Source organism: Dipodomys merriami, unplaced genomic scaffold (genome assembly GCF_024711535.1).
Source record: "Dipodomys merriami isolate MVZ:Mamm:240054 unplaced genomic scaffold, mDipMer1.0.p SCAF_2, whole genome shotgun sequence".
Taxonomy (NCBI): Eukaryota; Metazoa; Chordata; class Mammalia; order Rodentia; family Heteromyidae; genus Dipodomys; species Dipodomys merriami.
The window spans coordinates 120105321-120117256 of record NW_027203381.1 but is presented as its reverse complement, the minus strand read 5'-3'; the positions used below and the strand labels follow the sequence as shown (position 1 = coordinate 120117256).

Sequence of the window (11936 nt, the reverse complement as noted above, 5' to 3'; positions counted from 1 at the left end):
AGTAGTTTGTCTCTCTGAAAAGAAATACAGGAAATACCAGACCCAGGAGGTAGAGATCTATTGCCTTGTTCATGCGAGAGGAGAAAATAAGAAGCTCCGTTGATGAAGACCCTATCCACAGGTAACTCCCTGTGCAGGCCCTTCTTTCTCTTTCTCTAAAAGTCTCCCTTAAACAGTTAAAGACATACAAGAAACGCTTAGGAGATATGAAAGGACTTCTAAATCTTTCTGACTCCATCAAAAGAACAGGGCTTCCAGGTACTAGTGGCTTATGCCTATCATGCTAGTTACTCAGAAGGCTGACATCTGAGGATCTAGGTGAAACCAGTCCAGACTGATGAATGGGAGAGATTTTTACTTCCAATTAACCATCAGAAAACTGCAAATGAGGTGGGGGGGGGGTGGCTCAAGCAATGAGCAACAGCCACAAGTGAAAAACCGGAGCTGGAGTATGAAACCTTAAATTCAAGCCTCAGTAAGGGGGGAAACAAAATCAAACAAAATAAGCAGGGTATCAGTAGCTCACACCTGTGATCCTAGCTACTCAGAAAGCTGAGATCTGAGGATCGCTGTTCAAAGCCAGCCTGGTCAGGAAAGTCCATGAGACTCTTATCTCCAATGATCTACCAGAAAATCAGAAGTGGCACTGTGGCTCAAGTGGTAGAGTGCTCACTTTGAGCTGCAGAGCTCAGGGACTGTGCCTAGGCCCAGAGTTCAAGCCCCCTGACCAAAAACAAAACAAAGCAAAACAAAACAAAAAAAGTACCCAAACTTATAAATGATGAGGACGAATGAGGAAGAAGAAATATAAACTAAAGGCACACACTCAACAAAATAATGCAGAAAACTTCTGCCTTGCAGAAGAGAGGATCATGCACAGGATGGAGGCTTACAGAAAGCCAAACAGACAAGATGAGAAAAGAAACTATCTGGGACACATGTTTATAGCAAACACTCTATGAACATGCAGAATGAAGGAAGGATACCAGGAAGGAAGGATACAGTGGCAAAGACTCCGCAGATTTCTCTCAACACAAACACAAACAACAACAGGGGTAATGATAGAATGTATTTCAAGCGTGAACGACAGCACATGCTAAGCAGACTACCGCACCCAGTGAAGCGAACCTCCTCAATTCATGGAGAAAATAAAAATATTCCAGGATAAACAAGAGCTAAAGGAATCCGTGACTACGAAATCAACACTGCAAAACATATTTAAGAGCAACCTACATATGGATGAAAAACAATCAAAACAGAAAAGTACAGGCAAGAATAAACCCTACTGGAAAAGTAGATTAGTAAATCAGAAAGAGAAAAGAAGCAAGCATCACAAAACGCTTACCGAAAATACGGCTTAGTTCTTGAGAATCAGCAGGCTCAACTCCCCCAGCGGAAGACAGAATGGCATTGCTTCTCAAGAGTGGACCCAATCATTTGATGTCTCCAGCATACACATTTCACTGACAAAGCCAAACACAGGCTGAGCGAGAAAGGATGGAAAAAGTTCTTCCAAGCAAATGGATTTTGAAAACAAGCAGGAGTAGCCATATTGATATCTGATAAAATATACTACAAGCTAAAACTTAGTCAAGAGGCAAGGAAGGGAACTACTCTATAGTAATGAAAGGAATGACCATAAACAGCAATCAAATTGGTTTTATCTCAGGGATGCAGGACAGTTAAGTATACGTAAGTCAAATAATGTCATACATCACATAAATAGGACCAAGGGTAAAAATTACATGATCATCACAAATGATGAAGTAAAAGTCATTGACAAAAATTCAAGATTCTAGCCGGTGGCTCACGCCTGTAATCCTAGCTACTCAGGAGGCTGAGCTCTGAGGATCGTGGTGCAAAGTCAGTCTGGGCAGGAAAGTCCATGAAACTCTTATCTCCAATAAACCACCAGAAAACCACAAGTGGCGCTGTAGCTCAAGTGATAGAGCACTAGCTTTGAGCTGAAGAGCTGAGGGACAGCGCTCAGGCCCAGAGTTCAAGCCCCACGACTGACAAAAAAAAATAAATTCAAGATTCTTTAATGATATATGCCTGAAGAACCTAGGAATAGAGGGAAGTGCCGTAACTTAATAAAGGCTTCACAGAACCTGACCTAAGCCCTTCCTTGAATGCGTGGCCTACACATTCATCTACGGAGGATAGATAGATACATACATACCATGAAATATTGCACAGCCATGAAGAAAAATAGAATCATGTTATTTCAAGATGTAATTACAGGACATCATATTAAGTGAGAAAAGCCAAGCTCAAAAGACAAAAACAAAATATCCCATGTTTTCATTCACATGTGAAAGTTAGACCTAAAGACCTACACATTCACGGACGTGTACAAATGTGTGCATACATGTGAACAGACACAGTTTTATACATTAAAAAACACAGAAATGAATCGAACTGCTATTTAGGAGGAGAAGAGGGGACGTGGGGAGGGCAAAGATGAAGGATGAACACCGAAACGCATTGCCGGTGTGTACGAAGTGCCACAAAGATCCTCAGCAGAGACAGACAGACAGTCTGGGGCGGGGGGCGGGGGGGGGGAGAGATACACCAGGCGGGGAGGGAACCACGCTGAGGCTCTACTGGAAAGGTGGGGGGAGGATGGCAGGGGATGAGGGGGACAGGGGAACCGTGGGCTAGAACAAACAGTGCTCATGGCCACGACAGGAGTAGCATGTAGGCCTCAGAGTCTAGAGTCCTCTTGTTCCCTTGGAGGCCACAGTCAGGCCTTGGTCTTTTTTGGAGTCTTGATGGCTGGAAGGTGTTTCTGTGCTGCCATAGTCTTCCTCTCTGGAGCAGAAGCATGGTGCAAGCCGGCTCTGTGCAAGGCTGGGAGAAGGGAGGACAGGAGGCTCAGGAGTGGAGTCTCCATGTGACACGGTTCAGATGTGTGCCATCCACTCCCCGGGCCAAGCTGAGTTCACTGGCAAGTGCCGAGTGGGCTTCCGGGATTTGCTGGGTGGGGTGAGGTGGAACCGATGTGCACAGATGGGTGGCTGCCCTTGCCTGGGATCTAAGATACTGCAGGCAGCCTAAAGCCTAACCTCAGCTCTGTGTTTAACTTCAGGGAAGGTGTGCAGACAGATCACGACAGGCGCCCGTGGGGTGTGGCCTGCAGAGCACTCACAATCACTGCCTCTGGATCCTACCCCTGACTCAGCAGCCGTGTGTGTGTGTGTGTGTGTGTGTGTGTGTGTGTGTGTGTGTGTATGTGTGTGTGTGTGTGTGTGTGTGTGTGTGTGTGTGTGTGTGTGTGTGTGTGTGTGTGTGTATGAGGGAACTGACTGCCCTCCTTTCTTTCTGGAAAGAGCAAGATTACTACATTGCATTTTAAAACACAGAGTTTTCAATGATTAAAAATGAGCTACGTACATTACAGAAAGAATCGAGTGAATTGGAAAGCAGAATCTCAGAAAAGTCACAGCCCTACCCTCCTCTGCGCTCTTCCGTGCGTGGTACCCACTGGTGACTTTGGCTCTTATGCTGTTCTTAAGTTGCTTGTGAACTTTTTTGTCTAGTTCTTCTTGCTTTAACACTGTAATGTAATGTGATTACAAGCAGAAAGGTGTCTATGATGGATCGCAGGGGTGCTCATGGGGGGAGAGGGTAATATCAGCCCCCACAAATGGGGGGGAGAGTAATATCAGCCCAGGTCTCCCCCATCTACCCATGCCCCCGATGTCAGCAAGTGATGCTTTGTGGACCACGGTGGCTCTGGGGTTCTGGGAACTAGGATCAACTCAGAGCCAATGTTTGATGACACCCAGAAAGCCTGGTGATTTCCCTTTCCCTGGGACCCCTCTTGTCCTAGCTTCTTGGGGTCTACAGTAAGTTCTAGGACAACTTGGCTGACCCCAGAAGACTTCCTCTTCACTGAAATCTCACACCTTACCCATGAAACCTACAAGTGCTGCATTCGAGGAAGCGGAGTGGAACAGCGCTAGGTGCGAGATCTGTGGAGGTGAAGAGATGCCGGTTAAAGCTCAAAAAGCTTCAGTTAGACAAAGGGAATGAGTTCAAGAGACCCGCCGTCCATCAGACTGCCAAGCGTCTATGGTGACATACTATATAAAAAAAAATTCTGATTGGATTTGAAATGTCCCACCACACACACACACAAAAGGAGCATGTGGGTAAAATAGCTTGCTCTTTCCATCCCTTAGTGTACATGCATATTTGGACATCATGTTATATACCATATATACATATATGTCATACATGGTACATACATATAAACGCAAATGCGCGCACACACACACATATACATTTTTACTTGTTCATTTAGAAATACATAAATAAAAAGTAGGGTCAGTGCCAAAGACCTGGCTCGGACGACCTGCCTAGGAAACCCAAGACCCTGAATTCAAATTCTACGACTGAAAAAATAAAAACAACAACCACCAAGTGAGATGAACAGGAAAGCGAGGCCCCAGAGAGGGGCGCACAGCACCCGCCGGAGGCCCAGGAGCACCATCTGCCTTCCTGGGGGCCAGTGGGCAGGGCGGCAGGGAGCAGGGCCGGCTGCCCCTCCTTCGGCCTCCTCTCCCCATGGTGGCTGGGGCCGTCAGTCCCGGCCAAGTCATATGGAGTGAGAAGGGGGAGGGGTCCCAGGCTGGCAACAGGGAGCTCCCCAAACGCAGAAGGCACTGGCACACTCACACGATGACCGGGGAGAGTCTGGGGTGTTTGGCATGTATTTGTATCTTCGCGATGCACAGGGACTCTCCGACACGTGCATGTGTGGCGTGAGGCTGCGGTGCAGCTCAGGGAGCCGGCACACTCATGATCTTGGACGTGTCATTGTTTTGTGCTGGAAACCTTGGAGATCCTTGACTAGCTATTGTGAAACATTGGTCAGTTGTGGTCAGCTGTGGTGGTCTACTGGTGTGTAGCACATTAGCAGTCATTGCTGTTGTCCAATGGGTCCCATTGTCATTAACCATTGTCTCTCCCTCTCTTCCTCCCTCCCCACCCTTCCCAGAGCTCTACAACTATATCCACTGTTTAGTTTCCATAGGAATCAAGAACATACAGTGCTTATTTCTCTTATTTCTCTTAACGGGATGACCTTGAGTCTACTTCTGCCGGAGCTTCATGATTTCTATGGCTCAGCTGCCTCTTGCACTGCATGCTGGGCTTTCTTTGTCCACTCATCAGTGGGTGGACACTGAGGTTCTGTCCAGGCCTGGCTGGCATGACAGACCCTGCAGTGACCACGGATGATCCGTGTCTCCTCCGCACAGTAACGTCGTTGTGTGTGGACATACGCCATGCGTTGCACTGCGGGCTCACCTATGGTTCATCTGCTGGTGTTCTGGGGGATCATCCGCGCCGTCTGTCACACTGACAGTACTAATGACTCTCCCTTGAAGAACAGTGCTTTGTGGATTTTGTTTGATTTACCTTGTTTGGGGAAGAGAGGTTTACATTAAACATCATAGGGTTTGGCCATTTCATTCCCAGGCCGGGAACGATTAACTCCGAGTGGCTCAGATTCCAGCACAAGGCCTCCCCCAGGGGATAGGCCGGCTGGGCAGAAGGGGCAGTGATAACAGAACCCGGTCTCTGGGATCATCTCTTGCCCGGAGCGTTCTCCATCCCAGGAGGCCAGGTTTCCTCTGGCGGGGGCTCCACAGATCCCACTGGGACCTGGATCAAAGTCAGCCTGGAAGAGGCCAGGGCGTCAGAGAGAGACTTGGGGAATCTCGCACCCTGAGTGGAGATGACTACTTGACCAAGCACGTCCCCTCGGAGCACAGGGCGCCTGGTGGCCCTGCCTCGAACCACCTGCAATCAGTGGAGATTACTGTGCGTGGACCTCCTTAAGCAAATGTTGGCTGGCGATCTTTGTGCAAACAGGGCCAGCAGTATAAAGCTGAGAGCTCGCATGGACTCTCACCCCGCCTGGAGGTCTCCTGGAGACTGGAGAGGAAGAGAGGCTGCCATGGAGCACAAGGCAACCTGTGTCCTGCTCATGGTCCTCCTGCTGGCCCTCAGCGCCTTGGCCCAGGACCAGAAAGGTGAGGCGGCCTCCCGGCTTCCTGCCTGGCATGGCGGCTGTCCTGAGGGCTGACAGGATGGGGAGTGACAGAGCGCTCACCTTCTGCCCCTGTGTGCGCAGACGCTGCTGGAGGCCCTGGAAGGACGTGGCGCATACAGGACTTGGAAGGGAATGCCTGTGCGTGGGGGTGGGGGCAGGGCTTCCGGGTGGGCCCAGTGTCCCAGCTTCCAGGCTTGACACGTGCTCCTGGCTGTGGTTCCAACAGGACTGTGATGTTTGGTGTTGGGTGTGAGATTGGTGAGCCAAGTGTCCCCGCCAAGCTCTACCCTAGCAGGTAGAACTGTTCAAGTCCACACGGGCATGCCCAGGCCACTGCACTGGGGTCCCGGGCCTCCAGGAGGCCTCTGCACGGGGTCCCGGGCCTCCACCCTGCCGGGCCTCTGCACGGGGTCCCCGGCTCCATTCCCCTGCACTGGTGCCCCGCAGCTCCCGCCCCCTGCGCTGCTCCCAGGCCGTGGACGGGCAATGGGCGCGCGTGGGGTCCTTGCCTGTGTCAGCCCTGTCTGCAGGCGGTGGGGTGCTGGGGACCCGGGCGAGGCGGCCGGTGCGGTGGGTGCCGTGCGGTGGAGCCGCTTCCCCAGCCCGGGGCCGGCCACCGCTCGGCTGGGAGGAGAAAGCCCGGGACTCGGACAGATCGGGCTCAGGGGTGCTCGCCTCACCTCCTGTCACCGCCAGGTCCCTCCCGCGGGCCGTGGGCTGGGGCCAGGCCGGAAGTTGCTGCTGAGGGAAGAGAAGGGCGGCCCTGGGGCTTCGGAACCTGAGGGAGGAACCGGCTGGGCGTGGAGCCGACCGGGACTGAGGCGGGCCCTCCCCGGGCCCCGCCCCTCTGGAGGCCCCTCCCACATGGCCCCGCCCCTCTGGAGGCCCCTCCCACATGGCCCCGCCCCTCTGGAGGCCCCTCCCACATGGCCCCGCCCCTCTGGAGGCCCCTCCCACATGGCCCCGCCCCTCTGGAGGCCCCTCCCACGTGGCCCCGCCCCTCTGGAGGCCCCTCCACCTGGCCCCACCCCTCTGGAGGCCCCTCCCACTTGGCCCCGCCCCTCTGGAGGCCCCTCCCACACGGCCCTGCCCCTCAGAAGGCCCCTCCTACCTGGCCCTGCCCCTCTGGCAGTCCCTCCTACCTGGCCCCGCCCCCAGCGGCCCCTCCCACAGGGCGGTGACCGCACCTGTGTCCAGGGAGGTCAGTCACTTCATTGAGGCTTCTGTGTGATCACGGCAAGTGAAACAGAACCCAGGAGGGTTCTCCCTGGCGGGGAGGCTCCGCTCATCTCTGACCACCTGTGGGGTAGACAGTGGTCACTTGGCTGATGGGGGCCTTGCATGCCGATCTTCCCAGCAAGGTCAAAAAGGCCAGGTCCACGGATCTTTCCTACAGGGCCGGAATGAAGGTACTGACCACAGCTTTGGGCAGTTCCCTTACCATACAGGCGAGCAGCCCAGTGGAAACCCCGTCCGCCCTCCCAGCTCACGCGGTCCTAGCGCTGTCTACTGCTTGTTTTCAAGGAGGAGGCCCTCCCTGACCTGTCCCCAGGGTCCTCAGTCCTCCCGGGGATCCTACTGCCCCACCCGTCCCCTAGGGAACACGGACATCACTGCACTGTGCTGTTCTGTTTCTCTATGAGCCTGGAGCCTCTGAGCAAATGGCTCCTCTATTCTATTTTTAATGGGGGGAGGGTTTCCCCATCTGAGGAGTCTGTTCAGTGCCACGACACCTCTGCTTCTTAATAGATTCTTGCTTCCTGGGTGGATTGTACCAGAATTTTAATCAATGAAGGCTGGCACAGGCCCGGCTCTTACCCTGAGGAAATGGAGACCAGGCCTCCATCTCGAGTACTAAGCCTGGCTCCCTTACGCCTCACTGCTGACCTTGGAGACGGGAGATGGACAGGAGTGTGGGTGACAGTCTCGGGGACCCCGGGCACAGCTAACCCCTGCTGCATTCCCTTGCTTTGTAGAGACTTGCACCATGTCCCTCAGGGAAAGGGTCAACTGTGGCTACCCCGGCGTCACAGAGCAGGAGTGCAAGAACAGGGGCTGCTGCTTCGACAACAGAGTCCTGGGCTTTCCGTGGTGCTTCTACCCGGTGGACGTCCCGAGCTCCTCAGAAGGCACCGAGCCTTTGGAAGGTACGCGGCACAGCGGGGTCAGGACATGTGGGCCGCGGTGTGAGGGGCTGACGGGCCTGGCTGCCTGGTCAGTGGACCCCGGGATCTGGGACGCGGCTCTAGGCTGTGGTCCTGGGATGGAGCATCAGGGCTGAAGGATCTCGAGAGGCCAGGGGCTCCGTCTTCCCCTCACCGCCAGCCTCAGGCTCCACCTTGGGCGATGCTGGTGGGCGTGGGGTAGGTGCGGAGCGAGCGGAAGGACAAACACAGGCTGCGTTTTTGAAGGATTTTCTTGGTGCTCCCTGGAGAGTGCTCTCAACTGCCGTGTGACAGTGGGAGGCTATTCCTCTGCTCACCGATGCTTCTCTTCTCTGACCCTCTCCCTTTTAGAGGAGTGTCCCTTCTAGAGTCTTTCACGGTGACCCGCTTGAGAAATGGCTAGGCACCATCCTCGCACTGGTGGACCGGGCCACCCACCGGACAGACAAAAAGCCTTCTTTCTGCAGCTCAGTCCCACCTCCAGGTGCCGCCTGACAGCTCTGACTTCCAGTACTCAAAATGGGCCTGCAGATTAAAAGAGATGAATGTTGCTCTGTGTTCTTCATTCTTTTGAAATGCATGACGTGTTGTCTTTATTTGGGAACCAGGTGCGGTGTCTTCACGGCTGGGTCCTGGTCTCAGACCTCACACTCTGGCTGGGACCATCCCCCGGGAATCAGAGTGGGTGGCGGAGGACAAGGCCGCTGCACAGTGCTGTGTGGCTGGCTTGGTTGTTGGAAGCAAACATCACTGAGGCTGAAGACCAAGCTTTCAGGTCAGCCCGGGAGACCTCAGAGGCTTGAAGAGTAAGCCTGAGCTGGCTGTGGTGGTGCATGCCTGTAATCCCAGCACTCAAGGAGGCTGAAGCAGGAGGATCTTGAGGTTGAGGCCAGCTTGGGCCATGTAGTGAGAGCCTGTCTCAAAAAACCGAAAGATAAAACAACATACACACAGACACACAGACACAGACACAGACACAGACACAGACACAGACACACACACACACACACACACACACACACACACACACACACACACACACACACACACACACACACACACAAAGTAAGCCTGAATCGTAGCCTTGTCAAGCCAGGAAAACAGGAACCAGACTCTGTGCATGCTCCTTAAACATTCATTGTGGCTGTTCGACTACCCCCAGAGTTCCTGAACTTCCCCCCGGTACACACTGGTTTAGGGCACAAACCCCCTGCAACACGCCTGAAAGGGTGACTAATACGAGCGCATAGGACCGGGTGAGCGCACGCCAGGCATACCTTCCCCACCTGGATGAACTGGAGAAACTAAGTTGGAAGGATGAGGGGTACGGGAGCCAGAAGCCTCTGGGCCATGCAAGCAGGAAGGGCAGGTGAGGGGCTTGGGGCCAGTGGTGGAGCTGCCAGCTCTTCTCCAACCCCGCTGGGGGTGGGGGGAGGGGACACAGGAGCCTCTGGTCTGAAACGTCTTTGCAGGATGTTACGGGTATTAAGAGAGCTCAACTAAGCCTGCCCCGGGGCCCTTCCTTCCCCTCTAACCTAATCCTGGGCTCCCTGGGGCTGGGCACAGCCTGCATACCCTATTTGGCATCCACTGAGATGGAAACAATTACAGTTTATTATTTTAACTTCTTTAATGCAAGAGTTATCTCCCTAGCATGGCACGGTGGTAACAAGCATGGCAGATAATAGTGACAATTGAAGTAAATGAAGCAAATAATTCCAGGAAATACCAATAACCAATACCAGATACACTTTAGTTTGACAGAAAAGAATAGCTTTTCTCACAGTGAGGCTGAGTCTCACAGTGAGGCCCCGAATGCACGCTTCCTACATCTGTGCACTCGGCCAGCCTCACGCCAAAATCCGTAGGGAAAGCGGCAAAGGCAGGAGACACGTGCAGACCTTTCCCTCATCCCACGAGGGCCGCGTGCAGGGGCTGTTCCGCAGTATTGACACTGAATCAGCATTCACTGCAATAGTATTGACATTGAAACAGGCGCTCATTGTGGTCGTATTTGCATGGCTTCAGGCATTCCGTGTTATGGCATTTACAGTGTTTCAGGCATCCATTGTAAGTCACCTAGAGATGGGTTGAATGTGGGAGTTATTGCGCATATGTTCCGCAAATGCGATGTTTTATATCTGGGCATCCTCAGGTTCCCGTGGGTCCTGGAGCCGGGCCTGGTGGAGGGCGGCTGGCGCCAGCCTGAAGTCAGCAGCCATCATAAGGAACTGCCAAAGACCAAGTACCGCAATAGACATTTGTTTCCCCCAAGTCCTGGAAGCCGGAAGTCCAAGATTGAGGCCATGTCAGGGTTGGTTTCTCCGATGTCCTGCTCCTTTTAGCTATCTGGGTGTCCCAATAGCTCTTCTTAGAAGGTCTGGGGTCAGATTGAGCCAAGGCCCACCCTAAAGATCTCCTTTTATTTTGCTCTAGTCTCCAGTGAAGACCCCACCTCAGAAGTTCTCAAGGGAAGAGAGGGAGGCGTAGGGAGCGAACAGGGAGGGGCCCTACCGGCTGAGGGTGGGTAGTAGTGACAGGAGGAGGAGGATGATGAAGAGGAGAGGAAGAGGAGGAGGAGGAGGAGGGGGAGGAGGAGGAGGAGGAGGGAGAGGAGGAGGGGGAGGAGGAGGAAGAGGATGAGGAAGAGGAGGAGGAGGAGGAAGAGGAGGAGGAGGAGGAAGAGGAGGAAGAGGAGGAGGAGGGGGAGGAGGAGGAGGAGGAGGAGGGGGAGGAAGAAGGGGAGGACGAGGGGGAGGAGGAGGAAGCCGTGAGACCAGCCAGACTTGCCTATAGAACCCGAAGCACCATTCCACCAAGTCTACCATTTGCTTCAACTCCTTTTTTTCTCTCTCTTAAATACTGGGTTTTCACCCAAGGCTTCCCACTTGCTAGGCTGGCGCTGCAGTACTTGTGCCATGCCTCTAGCCTGTTTTTTCACAGGTTATTCTTGAGACAGAATCTCAGCCTCGTACCCTGCTCTGGGGTAACCGGCACGCACCCGCTTCCATCTGTGGCTGGAGGTGGCATCTGGTGATCCCTTTTGTCTGGGGTTGGCCTCTAATTTTTATTCTCCAGCTCACAGCCTCCCAAGGAGAAAGCATTATAGGCATGAGCCACTGGCAGCAGGCTGCTGTGACTTCTTGGACACAGAGACTTTTCTGCCAGAGAACAGTTGTTTCTCGGGGTCTATGTGGACAAAGGTGAGGGAAGCAGATGCAAAAATATCAGCTACCCCGAGAGCCGCTTTCTCCTCAGAGGACACCAGGAGAACGCACGGCTTTCATAGAGAACATAAAGAAAGAGCCAACCTTTGCCTGTGGACCATTTTCACACCATGTTTACTGCAGCTGCCACTGGTAAGGAAACATCTGCCCCCACGGAGGCTGGCTACCGGAGCCCGAGCACAGGGCAGATCTGTGGGTCACGTGACCAGCCAGCGTGGGGGGTGGGGGGCGTTGGGTGTGAACGTTCACTGTCTCCTCTGCTGTTTGTGTGGTGAGCTCCACAGAACAGGTCCACAGTGAGTGCAGAGGAAGGCTTGGCATGTTCCTTCAGAGTTCAGGAGCCTGAAGAGATAAAGAAGCAAAAAGCGTCACCAGCCTTACCACAGCTAAGCTATGGGATCAGCCCAGATGCCCTCAGTGAAGGAAAGGGTCCCGAAAATGGGGTTTATATCCTCAGTGGGGTTCTGTGCTCCCCTCAGA

At 53.4% G+C, this 11936-nt stretch overlaps 1 protein-coding gene across 1 annotated transcript; it reads left to right on the top strand.

Annotated features, from left to right (window-relative positions):
• Nucleotides 1-5961: 5961 nt before the first annotated feature.
• Nucleotides 5962-8747, top strand: Tff1 (trefoil factor 1). The gene is made up of 3 exons (XM_070028826.1): nucleotides 5962-6044; nucleotides 8041-8211; nucleotides 8581-8747. The coding sequence occupies exons 1-3, from the start codon at nucleotides 5969-5971 to the stop codon at nucleotides 8595-8597; spliced, it is 264 nt and encodes an 87-aa protein (XP_069884927.1). The 5' UTR covers nucleotides 5962-5968; the 3' UTR covers nucleotides 8598-8747.
• The last annotated feature ends 3189 nt before the right edge of the window (nucleotides 8748-11936 follow it).